The sequence below is a fragment of the Platalea leucorodia genome (assembly GCF_965183815.1).
Source record: "Platalea leucorodia genome assembly, chromosome: 16".
NCBI classification, from domain to species: Eukaryota; Metazoa; Chordata; class Aves; order Pelecaniformes; family Threskiornithidae; genus Platalea; species Platalea leucorodia.
The window spans coordinates 1,726,120-1,751,386 of NC_138838.1; the positions used below are offsets into that span (position 1 = coordinate 1,726,120).

At 48.6% G+C, this 25,267-nt stretch overlaps 1 protein-coding gene across 3 annotated transcripts in view; it reads left to right on the forward strand.

Annotated features, from left to right (window-relative positions):
• The window catches only part of LOC309597920 (S-adenosyl-L-methionine-dependent tRNA 4-demethylwyosine synthase TYW1-like), a 110,310-nt gene extending 87,222 nt beyond the window's left edge, over window positions 1-23,088 (forward strand). For 2 of the 3 annotated variants that reach the window (XM_082327916.1, XM_082327917.1), the window contains exons 16-17: window positions 8,652-8,819; window positions 21,250-23,088. In XM_082327916.1, coding sequence (XP_082184042.1) covers window positions 8,652-8,819; window positions 21,250-21,471 — 390 coding nt within the window. In that variant the 3' untranslated portion in view covers window positions 21,472-23,088. The remainder of the gene's footprint in view (window positions 1-8,651; window positions 8,820-21,249) is intronic. The other variant, XM_082327918.1, reaches the window with a different exon arrangement.
• Window positions 23,089-25,267: the final 2,179 nt, after the last annotated feature.

Genomic DNA, 25,267 nt, shown 5'->3' on the forward strand with positions numbered 1-25,267 from the left:
GTGGGATTTCCTGGTTAAATACTTAGATAAATGACGTTAATTTACAATGAATGTAACTAATCCCCTGTTGCTCCAGAGATGCTCACGGGGTGGAGTGGATGGAGATTTAGATTCTTGCAGGGTTTAATACGTGTTCTCATTTACATGAGTATCTTACGGCAGTGTAACTCTGTGGGACCCTATTCTCTTATTTAAGCCAATAGAAATTAGCCTTGATTACCCTTGTATAAAACCCAAGTAAAGGAAGAATCAGTCATGCGGTTATTAAATACCAATTTTATTTACTGCCTTAGTCTCTTTTAATGCCCTAATGTCACTGTCACAGTTGTACAAAGTTCATTGTTATATTTAAGATCTAGAATGTGCACCTCATCTTTTTGTAACGTTACCTTCTTTTTGTTTCAAAAGCGAGAGGCTTTTTTTGACATGCAGTGTTTTGCCATTTCTATTCCTTCTTAAACCAAAGGCACAAAAGGATTTTGAAGCGCAACGTAAGCGGGTCCTAAAGAACTCAGGGTCACGTTAGTGCGAGGCCAGATGCGTGCACCAAAACCCAGTCCGGACCTTTGCTCGTCGCAGACAGATCGCGGGCGGCGGGGCACGCTCGCACGTGTGACTGCGGCTGCGGCCGCGCGTTCGCTCTGCGCTGTCAGTACCTTTAAGGTTGTGCATATGCAAGCGTGCGTGTCAAGTGCTCAGCCTTGCAAACACGGCTTTCCATTTCAGAGCGGCTTCTGCAACGGTGAGGGAGACCCAGGCGCTCCGCTCGGAGCGGCAAGCGGAACGACGCCCCTGAGGCAGTGGTCTTGATTTGCTAAACTTCGCGCAGCTCTCAACAGCAGCGTGGCTTCTTGCCTGAGCAGAGCCTTGCTGCTTCTCTCCATCCATTTCAGTTTAAGAAAGGCAAAAAACCCAAAAGCCTGCCTGGCTTGTCCTTTTTTTTGTGGGCTCTTCGTGCCACGCTGCTGTCGAGGGCAGGACTTGGGCAGAGCGGAGATGAGAGTCATGGCCCTGCACAGAATTTCCTCAAGCCTCCGTGAAATCAGTTTTCAGCCACTTGAAAGCACTCGTCCTTGGTGCTTGTTCTGCAGCTCCGGCTCCAGCGCAGCACCCTCGCGCTGAGCTCGTGTTGGTGGATGGGCTCGGTGTCTGGCGGAGTTAAGGACGATGTTCTGGGACTGCAGCTCCTGCTCTTGGCGTCTGAAGCGTTGCTACAAAATTAAAATGAGTAAGTGAATGTCTGGAAGGAAGGATCAGAGGGAAGCATCTGTCCCAGGCTGCTCAGTCTTGTCATATTAAACAGTAAAGATTATTTAAGTGCTTAAAATAATGAGGAAAATGAGCTCTGCTTTAATGAGTTTTTAATTGCATGCAGCAAGAGGCGATTGCCCCCACCTGTCAAAAAGCTATTCAGAGTCTTGCCATTCCAGTCTGCATTTAGATGAAGAGAAGGTGAAGTTAAATCTCCTGTCCTAGTGCCTGCTATAAAATAAATCCAAACAACGTATAATTTCCATGCCTGAAAAAAACCCCCACTGACCGCTTACTGTTCTCTCTAAACTGCGAGCCGTGGGTCTAGTAGCCTGCCTGAGTTTCCCAAGGCCAAGACGCGAGGCGTGGATGCTCCAAGGCGGCCAGGTAGGCAGTGGCCCGGCTGGTCGTGGGGCTGCACCACCTCCCCACCGTGCTGGAGAGCTGCAGGGCGGCCAGGCGCCCGACCGGGTAAATCCCAGGCTCCGAGGGCTCTGGCTCCGCAGGATAAATCCCAGTCGCCCTGGGCTGCCATGGAGAGCTGCCTCCGGGTGGGTCCTGAGCAGCCTCGGCTGAAGGCTGCTTCTTTGGGTGACAGGCAGGGACCCAGCTTGCTGTTCCGGTTGATCCAGCTGAAGGTTACAGGTTACTGACAGACGCGTCCGAGGAGTTCGGCTTGACATCAGTGGGTATTTTCAGGCTGTGAATACATAGTAAGACTCAATAATACGTTTCATGGCAAACATAGGTGAATGATTAAATTTTGAGTTTTCAAGTGACCCTGCCACACAGTTTCATTGCAAAGTCAGTCTTTCGTCCAAACCTGTTGATACAAATAGCTTTCTGAAATTGAGGAGGAGTTTTTGCAGTCCAGCACTGGGCTTAGGTGCAAATGTAAGCCTGATGAAAATCCAAGCTAAAATGGATTGTTGTCATCTATTTTTTGTGTTTCAATAAAGGTCAGTATCCAAAATAAGTGGGAAGTGCAGGGCAGGGAAACTGCGTTAGGCTTGTGAGGCTTTTCGATATGACCAGAGGAAGCTGTGGGAAATAAAGAGCGTATGGAGAGTGGTTGTGGGTGATGGCCCCGCGTTGCTGTGCTCAATTAACGGTCTGTAGAGAATAACTTTCTGTCCGTGGCTCTGAGTGCTTGCTTGCAGGAGAAGGGCTAGCACCATGAACTGCGTTTTGCAGCCGGGGAAACTGAGGCAGGGTAGGCGTGGGTCGTAGCAAAGCAGGTCGCTGGCTGAAAATTCACCTCCTGCCTTCCCGTCTGAGTCTTTCTACTCCTCCCACCTCCCTCTTTGCAATCTGTCTTTAACAGGGCGTACGGAGCAGGGGGGGAGTGATTTAACAGTGGCCGTTTCTCTCCTGATATCTATATGGCTGATTTTGAAGAGCTGCGACCAGCATTCTAGAGTTTAGCTTTTACAGGAGGAGTTCCTTTGACTTCAAGGGAGCCGCTGAAGATTTATGGGCTGCTGTAGCACGGATCTGCATGTCGCCATAGGCGTGGTGCATCTGGAGAGCCGGTGTTGGACACTGGGGTTATGCTGCGTAACTAACCGTTTCCATTCCTGCTTTTCAGATTTAACTGACACAAATAAACCGATGTCTTTTGTTAAATCAACTTGAAAGCGATTATTAAAAACAACCGACGAGCCCGCATCCACTCCAGCGAGGAGCGGACGTGCATGGGAGTTTGTGTATATAATTTGGACGATGCTGATGCTCGGATCATAAGCGGTTTTATTGCAGAGTGCAATCTATCAACGTGTCATTTGAGGCTTTTTGTATTTGTCTTGGGTCAGGGCTGCCCCAGTTTTTAAACAGTGGCTCTGTCACTCAGCAGCTTGGCCGACACTTTGTTCTTCTGTTAATTCACACGAGCCTCAATTAAACAAATTTATAATTTGTGGGCTAGGAGTTAAGAAAATTCTCTTGTTCGGTAATTAAGTTGGGAAGCCTGGAGTTTCAGAGTTGAGAAACAAAGCGCTGTCATATTTAGTTCCCCAGTAATCTTTCCTTCGTAGCCCCATGGATTAAAATGATTGCTGGTTGTCGAGATCTCCGGCAAGGAGCCAGATCGCGGTGGAAGAAATGTGCTTCTCGCTGCAGCGATAATCATCTTGGCACAAGGCGTTGCTTAAATACAGTTGTGCACGCTCGGCTCCGGTACAGCAGCACAGAAATCCAGAGCGCGCCCGGCGCGGTCGCTCTGGATTCGTACCGCCGTAACCCAGAACAGCCGAGATGCTTTTCAAAAGGCTTCTGCGTTTCAAGGTATCTGGCCAAAGCTATGTGGCACGAGTAGGATGCTAAAAGCACCCTTATGAAAGACTAATGAAGAGGCAGGATCGTGGATGCTGCTGCTGCAGGGAGGTTGGCGTAAGAGCTTAGGGTGTGCCATAGAATGGTTTCCTTTTTTAATACGTGATGTCTTAATAACTGTCTTCGTGTATTACTGAAAAATATAACATGACCGCCCTAATCAACTGTTCACATTTTTTAAGTGGTATCAGCACTGTTAATTAACTCCAGTTTTAAGAAGTTGGGGAAGTTGAAAGCTGATGTGCTTTCATTCGCTGTGCTGCTAAGCTGATTTTCATTGATTTGTGCTTGTGAATTAATCAGCCATCTGAGCACTTAGTTATTCCATTTGCCTCTGCGCTTTCTTTGCTTGTAAATGATATCTTTGAAGTTTATTAAAAGAATGAGTCATGTTGTAGCTTCTTAAGAATTTTCCCCCTCTGTAGTCATACATTTTTCATGCTGCTCAAATCATAATCTGTATAATGAACACAGGGAAAATATTGCTATATGGAGCTGTGTCTATACAGCTGAACTTTGGAGATACATATCCTATTATTTGCGTGGCTGGCTGCTCTAATGTAAGAACATTTTAAATCTTTGTTAGACTTTCAGAGCCGGGCTAAAAAATTAACGTACTTCCCTGTTCAGCGCTCCCCCGACTTGTCTGCGGCTGCGCCCAGCCAACCTGTGTGCACGCTGGCTCTGAGTTACGGCGTGCAGACCTAATATCCTTCGCTTGGGCGGATTAATAGAGGAAGACCCTCATAAATTTACCAGCGAGAAAGTAATTGCTTCCAAAACTTTGTACAGTTTCTAATTAGCGTGAGTCTGTTCCTTTTGTAGCCCTATTTATGCACTGCGTGCTTCACCTTGCTCTAATTTTAAGTGTTTGCAAAGGATCTGTCTCTGTTTATTGCTGGACATGACGTGTTCAACTTTAACGTGGGTGAATTAGGTCTTGGGAGTGCAGCGTCAGCTGGGACCGGGTGCCATAAACATAGCAGGGATGCAAATGCCATTTAAAATAAGTAGAAGTGTTCTTCACGGAGGAAAAACATGAGAATGCAAAACATAATCATCCATAAAATTGTGTGCGCGCTCTTTTAAAGACCGGTGCTTGATGGGATTTTGTGACTGGAATAAAATAGCTCGGCCAAAGAGCAAAGGTGATGAAACCACCTAGAGAGGTACGGAGGAGCTGGGCTTTTGTCTAGAAGAAAAGCCGTTTCTTGTGCGAGTTTGCCCTTTTGGGCGCCGGTGGGTTTGTGACCTGTGTTGCGATACCACAGGTTAAACCAGTTGGATGAGCCTTTAATGGATTTTATCTGGAAAGAAAGAAAGAAGCAAAAATACATCTCAGCAAGCCACATACCGCTGCGCTAATTTATGAGAACTTTACTGACTTCGTTAAAGATGGAGGAAGGCAGTAGTGAATTTGGGGTCATGGCCAAGACTAAATCAGTAATTCAGGAGGTCCAAGTGATCAAATCTCCAAATTAAGAGCAGCTGATCTCAAAATGATGAGGCTGATGTTGGGTAGAGTGGGGTGTAGGAGAACTTGAGGGGCTGCATGCACTGACCAGTGATGGTTGCAGGGCACGGAGCTGGCTGCTGCAGGGCATGGGTATCGCAGTGGCCCTCAGGACCTCGGCTTCTCTTGCAAGTAAATCACCCAAACCAGCGGTGCTCATGTCTTGGCTTTGCGTAGGGCACAGCAGGAACACGTGTCCCGCTCCGATGCGCTCGCCTTCGGTCCGTTTGCTGTATCGGGTGGTTGGAAAGGGAGCTGGAGCAAAAACCCAGTATCTCTGTTGACTTAATACAATTAAATCTGAGATAAAGGTGTCTTTTGAATAATGCCGCTTCTAAATTAGTGACTAATTTGGGTGTGCTTCCAGAAAAGGATCAAAAAAAGCTGTTTCCCCAAAGACTCCGGCTCCTGCCTGTTCACACTAGTGAGCTACAGAGCTTTGCAGGCCGATGTGCGGTGGGAAACTTCTCTCCGTGCTCTGCCCAAGGGATGCTCGTCGTGCTCGTCACGTCGGTCTGTCCGCGCTGGGTGCTTCCCACCCCACGGACTAGCCTTTTTTTTTTTTTTTTTTTTTTTTGGGGTGCAGATACAACGTGCCGGCACTGCGTGACCTTTACTTCTGCCAAGCCGGGGGAGATCAGGAGCGATGGGGGCTTTGGGGGTGCGTGAGCGATGGTGCTGGCCTTTTGGCTGGCAGGCGGCGGCGGGTGGGAGATCTGCAATCGGCGCAAATCAATCTTATGAAAAAATCCCTCGATGTTTCCCGCGGACGTTCGCTCTGGGGCAATTACTTCAGCTCTCGGCGTTCCCCAAAGGAGCACGGACTCGTTGTGGAGTTGGTAGGATTACAGAAATTCCTCAATTGTTCTGGTAGCCTTTGACCAAAAGAACACAAGCTGCTTTTTAATGTCATCAAGTCAACTCTACTCATTGGTAAACAATCAGAATTTCTCTACAGCACCAACTTAAGCCTGGATTTTCACCCTCCCTCTGTGTGCGCGCGAGGCGCAGGCAAGAGATGGACGTTTTTTCCAAACAGTTCTCAGTATTTACTGAGTTAATTTAAGCAAAAGATAGTAGGAGTGAGATGAGCTGGAGAGAGTTTTTACAAATGCCTTTATATTTTTGGGTGTTTGCTCATGTACTCAGCCCTAAAAAAATAATCTGTGTTTACTGACTGTATTTGCACTGGCTTTACTGTGCCAATGTTGTTTTTCTATCTAGCTCAGGGCCCTAGATAGCCAGGGGGGATATTGAGCAGCTTGGACAAGTGCCCCCGATCTCTTTTTTTTATTATTTTTTTTATTTTTTATTTTTTACAAGGGTCTGGAGCGGTGAATGCCCAGCAGTCGCTGTAGCTGTCTTCTCCTGTAGTTGAGGTCTGGGGGAAAAAGCTGCCACCGCTCCTGGCAGGCACTTGGTGAGCAGCCTGCAGAGCTCCATGCAAACGGAGCTGCCGATGCCAAGCCAGAGAATTAAAGAATAATCTTGGAAACTGGTGACTGGTGTTGCTTTAGCTAGATGGAGGAGGTTGAGCAGAGCTCTCCACCTGGTTTCTAGAAGCACTTGGCCACGTGAGGCTTCGTGTTCTTCCTCTCGCGCCGGTGTCGAGGGCCTTGGTGGAACCTCGAATCGCTGGAGGGAGCAGCAGAGCCAGCGGCAAACCAGCTCTCGTGGTCTGCGCCGCGGTCGCCTCGAACAGCGAGCTCATCGCTGAGTGACTGGGGCGCTTCTGCCTCCCAAGGAGCGAATGAACAGCAACGAGCAGCGCCGTCCTCTAGCCTTGAAATTTTCTTACCGTTTTGTAAGTCTTGTCCTAACTGGAAGCCAGAGGAGCAGCGCTGCCGTGGAGAGGAGCAGACCAGAGGTGAAGCAGGCTGGATTAGGAAGATGAGGTTTCAGCAGTGCCGGGATGCTGTCCGGGGCGGCCGTCCTTCCTCCCCCACAGCTTCCCCCATGGCCCCCGTGCAAATCTTTGTCTCCCTTTTTCCCAGGCTGTAAAAAGAGGGTAGGTGCGTGTCCTTCCCGGAGGCGTTGGCTTGCTGGCTTCGTTAAGTATCGGTAGGTGCTTGGCTACTGCAGAAAAACAGCTTAGAGCAGAGGGGCAGAAGCAAAGCCCTGTTATTTCTGGGGGACCTCTGTTTTTGCACCCAGTGAAGATGCTTTCATCCTCATGGAGCTGCTTCTGGTTTAGCAAAGGTCTTAGAGAAGGAAATGGGTGATGTGGCACCAGACCGTGCAAATTCACCATTTCTGCATCTTTAAAGCCCAATTCCATCCCTCTGTTTTGAACCTAAAATTAGCACTTGTCTTCAGAAGACCTCGAGGTTCATGGACATCCTCTGCTTTGTTCCACTTTTGCACTATTTAATTTTTTTTTTAGTGGTTTTGCTCTTTGTGCTCTCAAGAATCATCCACTGTGCATGCCCAGAAGGATGATTTGCACGCTTGCAGATATTTTTTTCCTCCCTTTTCTTTGGAAGGAAAGGCATTTAAAAGAAATCTGCTGTTTCTCTGGGCTCAAGCTGCCAGGATCTGCATCTACACCTTTCTCCTAATGAGCCACATCTCTGCCAGTGCTCGGTCTGGGCACTGCTGCCCCGTGGGACTCTGCCCGGCCCATCCGCGCATGGCTGCGTAATGCTTTGCAAAAGCCCATTTCTTACACCAACATGGGGAGAATCCTACTTTTTCCTATAAAATGCCCAGTAGTCGGGAAGAACTTTGAGATTTCATGATCCAAACAATCCAAATCTCCAATATTATCAATATTCATAGTGCCCCCGGTTACGGTTACCTGGGTCTCATTGCATGGGCACCACGGGGGAGACAGAAAATGGGTTTCAGAGCGCAGGGACTGTCTTTTCAGCTTGACTGCCAAAGCGCTCTTTCTCTGGGGTGGTTACAGCAATTGTCTGCAGCTGAAATCGGCGGGTGTAATTCATAATTAAATTGAGCAGCTGGAAGCAGGGAGAGCCGGCACTGTACGGCTGGGGGAGCTTCCCCAGGCGCAGGTAGGGAGGAGGGTCTGTGGGATGGTTTTACAAGGGTCTGGAACGGGATTTGGATGGATACCAGAGGACAGTGGCAGAAATGGCAGCCTTGGCTTGGAAGGGGAGAGGTCCGTCCTTCTGCGGCACATAGGACAGTTACCTCTAGAAGCGTCACAGTGACTTGCTGCGTTGGTTGTTTGCGAGCCTTTTTTCCAGGCACGTCGTGTTTCAAAACGAAGTTTTGGGACTTCTCGAAGGTCCCTTGGTAGCTCAGGAGCACGAGCATCCTCCATTTGCATGCTTTTAAAGCCACTTTCCAGGATACTGACTGACCTGTCTTTTACTGCTGGGGAAGCCTGGGCACCCAGTGGTTTGGTGCTGTGTTACTGAGGGAGAGACCAATTTTTGACGCTCTCTCCAAATGTGTTACCTTTCTGTAAGATACAGTATGAAGGGGGGACAAAACAGATGGTTTTCGGAGTTTGTTGTGGCCGATGTGCCGGCACTGCCGTGAGCTTGTGAAGGGTTAAGCTGATGATGATGGTTTCCATGTTTCTTCTCAGGGCGTGACGTACTGCGGTGAAAGCTCGGCCAGCAACCTCACCATGGCCAACGTCCCCTGGCACGAGGAGGTGGTGCACTTCGTCCAGGAGCTGGCTGACCTCATCCCCGACTATGAAATTGCGTGCGAGCACGAACACTCGAACTGTCTCCTGATAGCTCACAAGAAGGTGAGACTGTGCCAGGGTGTGAGACCAGGCGCTGTATCTTCTTGGAAGTGTTGCACAATTGCCTTGTTCCAACACGTTTTCTCTCTAGACTTAGCTGGATGCTTTTTTGGGGGGGGGGGGGGGGGGAAGCATAGCGTGGATTGCAGAGCGCGCTGTGGAATAGTTGCTGAAGCTGCTGCAGGTTGCAGCCGGTCGTGATAACTCACAGCACCACCGCGGCCATCCAGGCAAGGAGCATTTAACGGCTCCAGGAGGAGCTCAGTGCAACAGCTCCCGGGCTTTGTCGCACTCGCTTTGCATTTTATGAAAGGCAAGAACAAATCCTGTTTAGGTGGGTCAGCTGGCTTTGTCTTGTTTCTGTATTTTCACGGTGGTTTTCAGTAGTATAGGTAGCTTGCTAAGGAAGTTGCACTAAAATAGGCTGGGGTTGTGTTTTTCCTCTTCTGGATCTTTGTGATACCTACCTCTGTAGACCTCTTTCCTTTCAACCAGAGTTAAGATAATGTATTTTTCTTCCTTTGGAGAAATAATTTTGGCAAAAGAAATTGATACGTGGATGTTAACAGAGGATGCTTTCCTTATGAACTGGAGCTGCCTTTCTGCAAAACTGCTTTGCAGGACAAATGAAGCGGCTAGAACAGTTCTACGCGTTCTCCATCCGAACGGTGGAGGGGAGTTTGTGGTGCTGCCTTCTGACGCCAGTCCAGCCTCCCTTTACGCTACTGGAGCGCTTCGCAGGCCAAGCGTGTCGCAGCAGCCTGCGTGTGCGTAAAATGTTTTGTTTGGAACTTGGGTTCCTTCATAAATACCATCAACACGATTTGAAGTACAAGTGAAATGCCAAAAAAAAAAAAAAATTAATTTTAAAGGATGCAGGACATGAAAAGCATCAAGTACAATTTGCTTTCTGAGCTTCAGAAAAGCTTAATAGCAAGGTAATAAAAATGTATAATAACGTGCTAGCTTGGCACCTGATGGAGCAGCTACTTATTATGCTAATTGTGATGATTTTGCTCTTTGCATATTCTTCGCTTGTGTTTGCTGAAGTCACGAGCGCTCTTGTGTCCCTTGCTTAAATGGGAGCGGGTTGTAGGGAGTGGTGGCGTAGGGCTTCCCCGGCGAGGTCGTTCACGGTAAGCACAGGGAATAACTCAGTAAAATCGCACCTTGCGAAAGGTCGGCGATACTTTAGATCCATGTTTGAAAATTATTAGAATCTCATTGGTGAAAACGTCTGCACAGTTACAAAACTGTTGCTTGCTTTTGCGATTTGCAGTTTTATGGGAACGGCTGTAAAAGAGCAGAGAAAAACGGGATACCTGGCACGATTTTTGTTTTAACTCACGTTAAAGTTGCTTTATTTACAGCCTCAGTCTTGGTTGCTGCCACTGGCAACCGTGCCTGAGCAAATCCTTGAATGCAAAATATTCTTTTCCATTCTAAGGTGAAGGGCCCAGGGAAAGAAAAGAAACAGATTGCCACCTAACTTATTGATGCACAATTTAAGTAACACCGTCAGTAACAAGAATAGATTGATACCGGCCTAGGAGGGATTCAACAGCTGCTTTGCTTTCCAAAGCTATTAGGAGGGGTTGTCTTTTGGAAACAATCTATACTCGGTACTAAAATAACTAATAAAAAATAAATTTATTTCTATTACGTTTAATTCTGAATTTCAGGCTCTAGTGGAGAATAAAATTTGGCAGTGTATATTATTTGCAGAAAACCTGTACTCTGGGAGCAATCAAACTGTAGTGAGTAATTGCAAAATCAAAGGTATCTTTAAAAAGTTAAGGAGTTGCAGGAAGGCGGTAATAAAAAGCATTAGGAAATGTGATTTATTTCACTGTGTCCTTCTAGGGCTGAGTTTTGAGGTGTTCAAACGATGCTCATATTAATAATTCTAAACGCCAGTATTGAAATGCCAGCCTGTACGAAAAAGTCTCGAAATGTCAGAGGAATAATGCATCTTGCTTGCAGCCTCTGCTCCTTGATTTATGGAGAATCCTTGATTTATGGGGAATCCTTGATTGGCACCTGCTTACGTGATGAATAATAGTTGAGGACTTAGGCTCTGAAGTCTCTTAAGACCAGGGATTTAGGTAGAAAAAGGGATTTTAGGTAGAGGAAACGGCAGTTTGTGTCTGCTGTTATTTTCTTTTCTTGGGAAATCAAGAGGCGATAAAGATAGGAGCTGTTGCATTTTTGGGGTACTTCAGTGTCTTAAAAATCTACCGTTGGGCTTCCAAGTCTTTTCCCGCACACACACGTCCCCCCCTTTTTTATTCCTGCTGACCAGAAGCGGGTTCCTGGTGTCTGTGTGTCTGTCTGCAGTTACAGGTGAAAGCCTTCAGGACTCGGTGAGTCTCGGGAGGTGAGATGTGTCCCACCAAACCTCGGAGAGCTTTGGCTCTGGCACTCCGGCACCGTTCAAGGCCAGCTTAAAAAGTCTCATAAACTTAAGCCTTACAGCAAAATGTTTGTTTTCCAGTTACCATTCACAGAGCCTTAAAAAATAACACAGAAATGCCTGCGCCCCACTCGCCATGACCTGAAAAACCATTAGTTACTGGTATTTCCACTTTTTTGGGGGCCAACTCTGTATCAGCTCCTTAAGCCTGGAGGACAAGCGAGGACTGCCCGGGTGGAGCGCAGCCCTCCCTTGGCTTGATCTGGGCCCCCACGGATGGGAATGCTCCTCTTCCCGGTCTTCTGCAGCCTCCCCCCTGTGTGCTGGTTTCCAGCTCTCCTCGAGAGGTGCCCGGTGGGTTTTGGCTCCATCCTCTTTGGTTCTTTTCTTTAGCAACAGTACTAAATTCTTGAGTAATCATATTTGCTTTGTAGCAAATCCTATAAACACCATGGTACAAAAAAAATCTAATTTATTACAGCGCTTGTGAACTAATTGGCTGAGATATTGAGACAGAGGCAACTTTATAATTTAACAGTTAATTCAAGTAACCCTTTCCAGAGAGAGACCTTCAGCAGCTGCTTTTCCTGGGTTGTAACAACAAATGTGTCCTCGAGATGACCATAACGAGTGGCTAAGAAGGGGGAATGTGCTGCAGCTGCCTTGCAGTAAGGATTTTTTTTTTTTTTAATGAAAAGTTAGCATCTTGGTAATTTCTAGAATAAAACCCTCTGTCCCGCTTTGTTGAATTTGCTTTATGCCTGTGTTTACCACCCGCTCCGTTATGTCAAAACGCTTGCCTGCCAATTCTTTCCTATTACACTCAGTTAAATATCTACCTTGCTTTTGCACGTGGGTTGTTTTCCAGCCATGTTCTCCCTGATGCTTTACAGCCGCCAGTTTCTCGTTAGTGCAGTTTGTATCGTGTGCTGCCGCTCGGTTTGGTCCTTAGCAAGTCTGCTAGTACCTGTGAGCATCCCCGCCTCTTCCCTGCGATGCCGGGATTGATTTCTGCGTCAATAGTCCTGAAATCCCGTTGCTTTTTGCTTTCTTTGGAGGTCTCAGTTAACAGGGTGAAATAAATGGCTGGTGGGCTCAGAAAAGTGACTGACATTGTCCTTTTTTGCCTTAATAAATGGATACGCCCGACTTCCACAAGCAGATCCGGTTCCGTACCCTGGACCCAGATGTTGCCTCGTGGTGCGGATGCTTTGTCTGACCGGTTGGATTACGTCCCTGGTGGATGTGGTCTGGGTTTGCGTTGTGTTCTCCAGCGCGGCAGGGTGAGCCTGGCATCCACACAATGACCCAAAAGCAGATGCTTTTAGGAAGGTCCCTGTAATAATTTAATTTTCCATAACCAAAATGCAGTGCTGAGCATCCACAGGGTGCCTCCAAGGCAGGTGGCGTGGGTAGTTTGAGCTGAAATGAGGTGGGGGGTGATAGTCTGGCGAAAGGTGCTCATCACTCTCCATCAGCCACAAAATCTTCCCAGCACAGAGGGAATCGGCCTTTTCCTTCCCACTGGGTTTTCCAGCACCGCCCGTGTCTGTACCGTGGGGGCTCGGATGGGACGCGAAGGCTTCACGTGCATCCTGGCTGCGCTTGCAGAAGGCTCGAGAGGTTGGGTGAAAGGCGTTGAAGTTGTTCCATGCTGAGCATTTCATCTATATTTAGGGAGGAAAAGGAAGCACTTAACTACCAGCTGCAGATCGACTAACAAGGGTTATATCAGAGAAAAATAGTCCATCGCATTTTATTTCCTTCCTGCCTTGCAAATCATTTGGAGAGTGTAAGCTGTCCCTGCGATCCAGCATCCCGGATCCAGGGTTTGGATCGTGTTCCCTGCCTGCTGGCCCCTCAGCTACCCGGACCTCTCCCAGCATTACAGCGCCAGGGGAAAACCGAACCTGGGTTGCTGCTTCGCGCCAGAAGGTCACCAAATAGGTGCAACGTCCCCGTGTCCGCAGCAGACACAAGGGCTGGGGTTACTCCCCAGCTGAGGACCAGGTGTCTCCGTAGCCAAAGCCCAGCCTTAGTGCAGGCGTGACTACGAAATCTTACGTTTCCTGAAGGTTTTTTTTTTTTTTTTTTTTCTTTCCGTCGTCTCCTTCCAAATAGGAAGGTGGCTCTGCTGTGCTTGATCTGTTAGTTATTAAAAGAAGATCACAGTTGTGCTAAAGTAATCCGTTTTTCATCCTTCGGAATTAAAACTGTCTGGATGTAGTCCTGACTTAATTGGCAGATGCGATGTTCTGCTCTGCAGCGGGTAGGGATTAAATAAAAAAAAAAAAATCTGCAATAATGAATCTTTTCTTTAGAACAACTCGGGCAAGATTAGATGTAATAAATAGAAGGTAACGAGGTGCAGAGGAACAGACTCGCGGGCGTGGGGCCACGCGGCGCTGGCGAGGGACGGTGCCGCGCGCGGGTCGGGTCGGGTCGGCCTTGGTTTGGTGTCGCCTTTTTGTTTCACTCTCTTGGAAAACCCAATAGCCAGTCCCGCTTCCAGGGGTCCTCGTTGCCAGCTTTGGAAGGTGTTTCATCTGCTGTAACGTGTCTGATGGCTAATGAGCACTTAAGTCACTGAATGTATAACTATAAGGCTCCTTTTTGTTTCCATCTGACATTGATGGAAACTTTTGGTACTGTTAACTGTTCCTAGATGCTGCCTGCAAAGTTGCTGAGGGGTTTAGAGCTCAGTTATTCCCAGGGCTCGGTGTCACTGTGCGGATTTTCGTTTAGCCCCACGGACATGGGATGCAGCGAGGCTCTCGCCTCCGCGTGCCTGGCGTCCTGTTGCACTGGTTATTGCCTTCTGTTGCACGCGTTTGTAGCTTAATAACCAGCTTAATCTTAATTTCTTCCTCCTAAAGCCTGAGGTTACAACTGGTAATGAAAAAGAAAAGGTTTTTTTAGCTTTTTAACAAGCAATATGACCCTGTTAAGATTAATTTATCTACAGTATTTCTTCTTTTTTTCCTGAGCGACTCCAGTTCAGTCACTCCCAATGTCAAACAAAGGGAGCCTTAAATAATTGTGAGCCTTAATTAGGTGAGACACTGTGTGTAATAATTCAATTAATTATTTTTTTGACTTGGAGAGCTTCACACTGGCAGGTGACGAAAACAGTCATAGCAGTTGTGTAATGTAGGTGCTTTGCACTCCCATTATATATGATCTGTTTAATAACACCCTGCGTGAAAGTGTAAAAGCTGTTTTGCTTATTGCAATGATGGGCCGTCTTCAAATTTAAATGAAGGAGGTCGGGATTGGAGCCATCAAGACCATTTTTTCAGCTGCCTTTTTGATGTCGAGCCCAGAGAAGTGGCTGACAGTGGAGACCAGCAATAGAAAACCAGTAGCTGGAAGCTGCTGTGTTGCAAATCTGGAGTGGTAACCAGTTCCTAAGTGACTGATTTGACATGGCATTGATATGGCATTGCCCTCTGCTCATCTCCTGTGTCAGGTACCAGCGGTCCTAGATGCTTCTAAGCCAAGTGACCTTGGGAAGTGGAGTGGAGTGGGAAGATGTGATTTTATTTTTCGGAAGGGGAATCATAAAGGTCAAGACTGGCAAATCAGCCACGGCAAGAGCGGGATGAACCTCCCCGTCCCAGCTTCGCGCACGGCCTCGGCTGCTGCGGTATTTAAATTCCCGCAGCCTGCAAGAGCCCAGCTGCACGGTCTAGACACTTCATGAGACTTCTGTCTGTCCGTTATAGGAAATCCAGATGTGTACGGTACCCCACCGAATGTGTGGATGTGGTCCACAGAGCGATTCTCTGCAAGCTTCGTGCTGTTTCTTTAGGACCGATGCACTGCAGCAGCCCTGGGGGCTGTGAATGTCCCCTGGTCCCTTTGGTGACAATGAAAATGTAAGAGGAAATAAAAGGGGTGATGGGTGTTAACTCCTGCCCTGCCACACGGCCAGCTGTGGCCAGTGTAAAAAGTAGCCAGGATGGATTTATTTTTGTATTCATATATTCACATATGCATTTCAATATTCACATATATCACTGCAGTTTGATGAAACTTGCAGTGTTTTGATGCTGCTGAGTTGTTCCAGCTGCTGCCAGGGGTTCGAAGGAGAGGAGCATTTCTACTACAGATTTTTTTTTTTTCTCTCAAAATACCCCTCATATAAGCCCTGCAGCGTGCCCGTGTGGGGCGAGTGGTCTTCAGCGGCCCTGTGGGCTGTGAGCTCGCCCGACCTGAGGTACACAGCCTGCGCAGCTGGCAGGGGGCTGCACGGATACCTGAAAAAAAGGAGTTGAGTTTCAGGACCGTAGATATGTAAGCATGGAATTAAAAATAAATAAATCTGCTTAAGACCTGTGTGCAAAGCCATACTCCATCTCCCCAGAACAATGCTTTTCCTTAATAGCAAAAGAATATATTTAAGCTCAGCAAAAAATGTATTTCAAGGAAAGCCACTGAAAAACAGACTGGGAATATCTTGACGGCTTCTCCAAAGATAATTCAAAGGTAAGTTTTCTTCTCAGGAAAGAATACAAATGGAATATAGTAGTGTTTTTTTAAAAAAATCCCTCTGTGTGTTTAAATGCTCAGGGACTGTAATGTTTGCAGGCACTGAATGCGTTAATTCCCTTAAAAAAAAATTATTTGTGCACAAAATGATTTTGGTTTTGGATTTTTTTGGCACCGAATGCATCTTGCAGCGCTGGGTCGCCGAAGCCGCGGGCAGCGGCGCTGCCGTTGGAGCTTGGTTTGCGGGTGGCAGCGGGGAGGGGCCCCCGCAGGCGGTGCTGGATCCAGCTGCTCCGCGGGGAGAGGGGACGGGGAGCGGGGCACCCCGGCACCACAGAGCCCCTGCCTGAGCCCTCAGCTTGTGTTGCTTGGTGGGGATTTTAACACTCAGGCAGGGAGCAGACTTAATAATTTCTGAATGTCTAACAGCAGAGCTGGCTGTTGGGTTTAACGTGGTTTTTCGGATGGGACATAAAAGTGTGGACTGGGAAGCATCGGACCTGCTGGTCTTATAAAAGCTGAGTTGCTGAGACTTGCCTTTGCAAAATGCTCCTTTAATGTCTTATGCTGCGTGCAAACCAAAATAAGCATCACCCGAAACGTTCGGCAAAGCTAGGTTTTCAAATGCTGGAAGACATAAGTAGAAGAGGCGTCGGAGGAGCAGCGGGCTCTCCCTGCCCTCCTGTGTGATGGTACACCGGTTTCTGTGCCTCCCTGCTACGGAAGCACGTGCTGTTTTCCCTGCTTACCACTGATTGATTTTTTTGTGTGGTCTTTAAAGCTACACATAGAACTGCTGTACTTAGCCATTAAACCTTGTGCGTCTGCCTGGGGAAGAATCCATTTGTTGGATTTCGTGTCCTCAAGTAATTAAAGAGTTGCTGTTGCAAGGCCCCAAGCTCTGCTTTCTCTTCCCAGTCTTCCCTCTGCCCCTCGGGGATGCTGCGGTGCAACACAGCTCATGGGAGAAGGGTTTCCCACGGGTCCCCTCCCCGCCGGGGACGGGCTCTGTCCTTCCAGCCCGGGGTCGCTCTGCGAGGGGCCGCGGCAGGCTTTGCCCCACTGCTCTGCTTTATTCTCTTATGCAGCCCATACTGTTTAGTCCTTTGCTGAAAATACATTAATTTTTTTTCTAGAGAAAGACCAGAGTGAAGGGATGAAGAGGACCCTCCTCATTTCAGTGTGTTTTTCTCTGAAGAAGATATAACATTATCCTTCTTAGGACAAACTAATTGATTTTTGGCCGACTTCCATTTTTCAGTGTTAGCATTTCATGTGTCACCATCTCTGCCTCTCTTCTATATTTTATCCCTTCGTATAAACCCTGTGTTTATTTCTCGGCAATTATGCATGTCTGGAGGAATGTAGTAAATTGTACTACTATATTGTCCTCAATATATGCATACGTTTTTACCCCTAAAAAATTGCTTATGCAAATATGTTGATAAGAAAAGAAATATGTAGTGTGACTTCTCCCTCATGAATGTTGATGGGTTTCTGTAGCAAGAAGCTTCTCTGTCTGCAGTCGGAGCAGCTGTAAACCTACTGCAAAAGATAATGTAAAGAAGTTTCCCGTTCATGTCCACTCTTGTGAGTTATAAGAGAAAAGGGAGGTGTTAGCCATGCTCCCAGGTAACTTGCCTTTCCATTTTAGTCCTGGATCCTGATTGTCTTTGCAGGATATGTATGAGTTTTGCTGAGGGACTGGCCGTGTCCATGGCCAGCACAGCCCAGGCAGGTAGCTCCGTCCTTTTGCACCGTTGCCCCGTGGCTCCCCTGGGTCCAGCCGTGCCATTCCCGGCAGAGACGTGTAACCCTTTGACCAATGTCCCCAGCTGTGGTCCAGCATCACGCCTAGATCTGCTTTTCTGGGCTTGAAGGCCAATATGAGTTTCCCCTCGTTTCCTTTGCCTCTCATTTTCCCCACATTAACGCCTGCTCGGGGCAGTGCCCCTTGCCCCGGCTGTAGGATCTGCAGAAATCAGGCAGCTTTTGCATTGCTGTGCACCAGTGCCCCGTCTGTAGGGAGCGATTGGTGGTGGGACGATGGGGACCGGAGCTCCGGGGCCCTGGGAGCACGAGCTCCGAGGGGAAGGCGTGCGCTGCTCCCGTCTCATCTCACTGCTCGAGCAAGGCGCTCGGGGAGGGTGAGTTTGCCTTTCCAGACAACACAGCCTGGCTTCAGAGCCAGCTGAAGGAGCTTTATTCCTTTTTTTTTTTCTTTTTTATGATCCTAGCTTAAAAAAAAACAAACAACCAACGAGGGAAGGATTTCAGCAGTTTGTCTTTTATCGATGTATTTATCACCTTAAAAGACTTAACCAGGTAGTGAAAAATTCAGTAAAAGCCTGACTGCATTAGTCTCAAATAACACCAATGTTTAGCATTGGCTCACCTGTTATATGGATGTTGTGAAACTATTTTGAGTCTTAAATCTTCTGTTATCTATGGAACAATCACAGAACTGTTAAAATCCAATCTGTAAATCTTCCGGGCAATTGAAGCTGTTCTCCCCCACCCCATGTTTGTCTGGTTTTTTTATTCCTCAGCAGAAGTAATTGCTTTCCATGACACACTTAAAGGATTGCTCCCATTTCTTCGTGTTTTATAGCTGTGCTATTGCAGCACTAAAAATATTTAATATTATTTAATCTGCTTTTATAATGAATCCCAGGCAGCCTTCATTTGGTTGTTCTGGTGGGAACGGTATCGTCACCTTAGTCTGCAGCCGGCGGCTCCCAGCCTTAATAGCTCCGTTGTGTCGGGAGCTGCAGGTTCAGACAGAGTCGAAATTAAATAGCTTAAAATCTCGCTTTGGTGACCTAGCCACAGTTCAGGATGCAGAGCAACGCACGTGGTTTATGCAAGCCCGGAGGGTTTTATCCCCAGGAAAGCGTACGTAGTGCTTTATGCTAAGGGGAGCGAGCGATGCGAGGGGGAGAGGGCAGAGGTCCCTTCTGGCCACTGACCAAGCCACCTCTCAGCATCCCCCCTTGCACAGGAGCACAACCCAAACGCCAGCGGCTCTGGGCACGCTGCCTTTGGGCCAGCTGCGTCCTTGCTCGCTCCACTGCACCCTTCCTCTGGTGGCCTCTGAAAGCTTTGCTGCCCAGCTCCAGGTGACGGGACTTTTTGGAACTGGTCTTGGGAGATCTTTGGGTTTATATCCTTGTGCTGCTAGCCTCATCAAAGGTCACTAACTCCATGGAAGAACAGCTGATGTGGTGAGATACAGCCGTGATACCGGGTGGGAAAACATAGTTTGCTTCTAAAAAGAGAGAAACTATCTGATTGTGTCCCAGAAACTCATGTCGGACTCTCATCCCTGTACAAGACCACTTCTGCCCTCAGCTGGGCAGTGACAGTGTTATGCTGGTGTTGAAGCTGCTGTGGATGATGAAAGCGCCAGCACTGATGCCAGCCCATTCATAGGGTGCTGGGTTTTTACCCACCCATTGCCAATTAAACCGGTTGCGAGTGCAGCTGCATCACCATTGACTGGCTTGAGGCAGCAATGGTCTGAGCGGGGCTTCTTCTAGAAATAGTTCTCCATATCTCCTGCAGGTAATAGTACGCTGTTTTCGTGCAGTTTCTAGCTTTAAGATTCTGGAGAGGCAAATATCTACACCAGTGTCTGGGTTGGGGGTGGTGGCTACAGTCCGTTCCCTCGTTTTGGCTGCTCTGGGTGGCACCAGTATCTCCTGTGGCTTTGGTGCTCTTGCTGAGCCACTCTTGACCACAGGGTTGACGCCTCGTTGCAAGCTCGCCCTTCCATCCTGAGTTTAGAGCATCCCGTTGGTTTTCAAGAAAATGGGCTTTACCCAATTACCTATTCAGCTGAGTTCAAGTCTCGGTGGCTTTTTTGCTCTTTACGTGCTAGGCTTGTCTTAGGTGGCCTCAGGGCTCTGTAGGGACCCGTCGTGGGAATAAGCTCAACAGCTCGTGTGCTGGACAACTCTCCCATGTGCCACGTGTGTTAAAGGCTTTGCTGGATCCTGTGGGTTGGCGGTTTTTTGCCCTTCATTTGTGTGAGAATTTGCTGAGCGTTAGTGAATCAAATCTGGGGGGAGGAGGGAGTCTTACGCATGGCGTGAACTTGTCCCTTAGCACCTCCACGCACACTGGGAGGGAAGTTCAGGTCTCCTGAGCCTGGGTCCTGTTTGGGACCTGCCTCTTTACGGGCAATACGTTGTCTCCTCTGCTATTGCTTTATTTGCGGCCACGCGCGCTGAAAGGACGCGTTGCCTTGGTGAAACACGGCCTGCACCTTAGCGTATGAAGAATGAGCATTGGGCGAGCTTATTTACGGCGAGACTTGTTCCCCGCTGTTGTGACTCTGCAGTCTCACATCTCCGCGCCGTGCAGAAGACGACTCCTGCAAGAATTCGCTGTAATTATGCAGGCAGCAATAGATTAGCATGAGCAATGTTTGATTGCAAAAATTCTGCAGGTGTCAGCAGTTTCTCCAACCAAAAAAGCTTTTAGCTCTTGGGCAGAAAGTCAAGTGCTGTTTTAAATGCATAGCCTAAATGCATAGCCATCAGGTTTTGGAAAAAAAACAGGGAGTCAGTCTGGTTTCCCTATTTTTTTTTTTCCTTCTTTTTTTTTTTTTTTTTTTGGATGAAATGCATAATAAGCTTTTAGTTCAGATAAATCCTAATTGAGGATTCAGTCAAGGCTGTTGCTAAATTAGCAGAGCAGGTCTGCTAGACAAATGCAGCTTCAGCTTGTCAAAATAAGCAATTCTTAAAATTCTCACATGGAAAGAGGATTCATGTCATTAAACCTTCTTATCTTCCCCTGGTCCCAAACACAGCCCTCTTGGCCCTTTCAAGAATCACCCAAATCCATCCCGATCACCACAGCACACGGCTCTGGTGTTGCTCCTTTACCATTTTGCCAGGCTGTGCCTGCCCTGGAGTCGGTGTCACACGCTCTGGAGAGGGGCTTTGGTTGACCTTGGAAAGGTCCCTTCGTCAAGGGGTACCTGGGCATCGCTCTCAAATTTACACGTTTCCTTCAGGGCTCTTCCAGTTCCCCAAACCAAGGGCTTTCAGGTAGAAGTGGCGCCTGGGAAGGCTTTGGGATGCGCCGTGGAAGTGTTCCTCCTGGCAAAGTGGGGCTGGAGTGGTGGTAGGATCTGGTACTTTGAAGGGTCTGGCAAAGCACCCAACACTCAAACCCTCATGGAGGTTATCTGCTGGTAGACAGCACTAAATGACTAAAGCTGTAAGAAAATTGGCCATCCTCTATCTGTGTGTGTGTGGTCAACCCCTGTGGATTGAAATGTGGCTCAGAAACAGTAGGTTCTGGGTATTTGTCCACCCGAAGGTCTTTTTCTCTATTAAAGCAATAATCCTACATTAGCTTCTGGATGGCTTTATCCTGGACCTTAATGTGGCTAGAAAATTAAAAAAGACTACAGCTGGGTAACCATTTTAATATGCACCCAGCTTGTCTTCGCATAAACGTGGTATTTGGTACTCCTGGCCGCTCCCTGCCTCAGTAACGGGTTTCTTTTCCTTCCAGTTCAAGATCAATGGCGAGTGGTGGACCTGGATCAACTACGACCGCTTCCAGGAGCTGGTGCAAGAGCACGAGAGGAGCGGCGGGTCCAAGACTTTCACGGCGGCCGATTACGCAGCCAGAACTCCTCGCTGGGCGCTGTTTGGGTCCAGAGAAAGGGGATTCGATCCCTTGGACGTAAGATACCAGCGGAAGAACAAAGCGAGAGACATCTCTGGGTGCTGAGGTTAGGTTGGGGCTCGCCAAACTCTGGGCTGGCTGGCTGCTGAGTTTTGGTCTCCATTTCTAGGCTAGCACCAATTTTGAATCTATTCACCTAGATTTTTCTGATGTTTGATATTGACAAGGAGGGTAAAGCCTTTATTTAGCCCTTCCCTCCTGTTTTTAGGGCTTCTTGGTTGAAAATATTTATAATGCTCTCTGTCTCAAGATAAATCACAAACGGTGCATGCCAGCAATTTATCGTGACTGGCAGCGTGGTGAGGGAGGCAGTGGCTGTGGTCTCTGCAGTGGAGAATGTTTGGAGTTGGGTGTGGAGGGGGAGCGTTCGTTTGACTTCTGTGCCCTGCTGCGAGGAGACCCCGGCACGTGCTGGCATCCAACGCGGCAGCAAAACGTTCCACATCCATCAGGGTAAGTGCCAAGGGGATTTCAACGCCACGGGCTGGTCGGATCTGTGCAGGTGGGACTGCAGAAGGATCTGGATCTCAAAGCCTGAGCCCTGCTGGAAGTATCATTGTACAGACAGTAACAAAGATTTATGTATTTTAAACACTGCCAATTCCTATAAAGACCCAAAGCAGCTGAAGCTTGGGAATGGTGTAAGTAACAGCACCACTCTTAATATCGTCTGCAGCTTCTGATATCTCTCCAAATACTTTCCAATTTCATGGATTTGGCAATGACTATTTTCCGAGCAGTTTTATCCTGCTCCCCCAGCAGCCCTAAACAACACAGACAATTCTTCCAAGCCCTGTTAGGCTCCTGCTGCGTGTGTCCAGTGCCCTGCTGATGGTGAGGACGTGCTGCGGGGAGCCAGCAGGCTTCGCTGTCAGCGGGTGGCTTCCTTCGCTCCACGGGGGCGAGTCGGCAGCGTTGCTGCTCGTTTGGGTGGAGGGGGTGGTCGGATGTAAATGAAAACTGACTGTGGTTGACATCTCTTGTGTCAAGAAACCAACTCTTTTAGTTTGGAGAGGTGACATCTAGGCACGAGGTCCGGTGACATGTCGCCGGGTGTTGCTCTCGGAGACCCTGGACGTGCCTGGCACTCTGTTTGGAGGTACTGCAGCCAGGCTGGAAAATTGCATTTAAATGAGGGGGGTGGGTTGTTTTCTGTTGGGAAAATCCCCGCTTTCACGTGCCGACGACCTTTCCCTTTCCGTTAATGCAACATCCACGTTGGCTGCAGTCCCCGAGGAGTGGCAAAGGATCGGTGTGCAAACACCCAGGGCAGACCCCCCATGTCCGGCTGTGCCTTCAGTTGCCGGATGGCTGAACTAGGCTACAACGCCACCGCTTCCCGGCTAGCCTCCCACGCCTCTGCCGATGCCTTCTGCCCTTTGGCAGCCCCCGAGGCCGCTCTCCTCCTCCCTCCCTGTGCCCAGGCAGCCTTTTGGGGTGAACGGGCTGTGGGGTGGGAGGGCAGCGGACAACGGGGCTCCCCCGTTACCCCAGTCTGCTGCATGGGGGCTTGACCTGCTCCAGCTGAAGCCCTTCAGCTGAGGAGCCTTACCGAACCAGCTGCAGAAAGAGCTTTAATTTAGACCCAGAGGTGCCAGCTGCTGGGGGGAATTAAAACACAGTCGTGTTTTGGACTCCAGAAGCACAGATCCAAGGCGTTCACAACGCTCCCACCTTAACGGGAAGGTCCACAAGCCTGCGATGCCCAGCGCCCGCAGCACTGTGCGTAGGACTTCCGGAGACTGTAATTATTTTTTGAAAAAGAACCTCATTTCTTAAACTGTAAAAAGTGTTTCTAAAGAAGAAAGAAAATAAAGTCATTTTCCCTACAGCATTTGTTGTCATTGCTGTATGAGACTTTGTAAGAGGGGATGCTAAATGGCTTTTAAGATCAAAAGCACAAACATTGCAGAATATTGTCTTTTTTTCTTGATAGTGCGTGGAGTGGAAGGCAGAGCATCTGTGTATCTGTGGACGATGGAGAGGGCTTTGCTGATGGGAGGCTGCTCGAACAGGTTGGTCACCTGGCTCCTCTCCCCAGAGCACTGAATGTAGGTTGGAGGTGGTGAGAAGAAGTCACCACGCTTCCTCAGGCCAATGCCAAGCAGGACACAGGTGCCACCAGCAAGCCCTGAGGAGGGACAGGACATTTTCAAGCCATCTGCCCGTCTTCCTACACCAGAAACCTGATATGATAACGTTGCTGCATTGTGTGCGTTGCATCACCGAAGTCCAACCGTGAGACTCCCAACCCCAAGGTGTCCATGCTGTGCGATTGCATCTGGCTGGAGGCTGAGCTCGGTCTGCCGAGTGTCCCAGCCAGGCTGGTGAGACCCTGTGCCCAGGCCACCGTGTGTCATGGCCTGTCCTGAAAGCTGCCGTCAGGGTGAGCCAGGCCATGGTCATGGTGAGATCTGATCTTCTGGGCTGCTGGTGCAGCTTCCTAGATAAGACATGTCCACGTGTTTCATCCTTTACTGCCTCATTCATGGGAGCTGGTGAGAACCAAGCTGAGCTGGGAGGGCACCTGCTTGTTGCCTTCTTCCACCAGAAGATGTTTTTTTGTGTTCTTGGTGATACATGTTGCTGTTCAGTGAATGGTGGAGGAAAGAGATGGATTCGTTAAGGCATTGAAAACTCTGGGTGAGGATCTTTGCGTATTTGGGTCAGTGGTGGGCACCTGTCTTCAAGCAAGGTCTCCAAAATGACTTTTTTCTTCCTTTCCTGACTATTTTTTCAAAAAATACCTCCTAAATCCTCATGGGAGGTTAGTCTTAGGGATTTGATTTCCTTAAGAAACAGGCTAGAGAAAGGATGCTCTCCTTTCCCCTTGGGCAGAAGGATTTGTCCTGTTCCCACCGTGGCTTCACCAGGGGTGATTCCATCCTTTTCTCGGTCTCTCCTCTGTTCTCTTGGTCACGTTTGACACCATTTAACTCCTGTCTGGGCTTTGGAGTGAAGGTTAGCAGCACTGGAAGGCCCAGATGCTCTGTGCTGAAAGATTTGAAGCTGCTAACAGGCAAAAAATACATTTACTAGTGAGAGCTGTACTGTGACTCCTGCTTCTGCTGGGAGGGATGCTGTATGGAGCACGGGACTTCTCAGAAATTCCCAGGGTTGGACAACGTTTGAGTTAAAAACTGTTGTGTTCCAGGATTATTTTGCAGAACTCATGCAGTTTGAGTGAAAATATCAGGGGTGAGATGCAGCTACCTGAACACAGATATTTGGTAGGTGCAGAGACCTCTCCAGCCACCAGCTCTGCTCTGCAAGACTTGGAAGACCTGGCTCGCGTCTGCCAGCCCAGGCGGTTGTCCCAGGGCCTCTCCCAAGCCACCAGATGTATGTTTAGGTAGTGATCTTCCCTGGTTTCTGATCGGCTGTGGGATTACTGTCATCCTCGTTCCTCTGTGTGACCTCTTGTCAATGTAGAGCATGGGGAGACCTTCCTGTAGCCAAGTCCTAGGGGAGGGAAGTTGTTCAGGCCAAAATAAAGGTCCACAAGTATTTCACTGCCTCCTCATTACCAACCTCCTGTGGGCCAGGTTAGCTGAGGTCATCAGCAGCTTAGGCCAGACATGAGCTTTTTGTGGGACTCTGGTTAACCCTGGAGCATCAGTTGCGTGTGGGCGCAGCTGGAGTTTTGGGCCAGCGTGTTTGGTGTCCGCCATAACCCACCACATTCCCCTCGATGGATGCCAGCTCTTCTGCACCTATTCCTCCTTTCTGGGCCAGACACCTCCATCCTGCACCCACCTCCCTGGCAGGGCAAGCAGCCACGAATCAGTGTTCACCCCAATCCGCGGTGAGCCCTGGTAGCAGCCGGTGCTGCCCCGGGAGA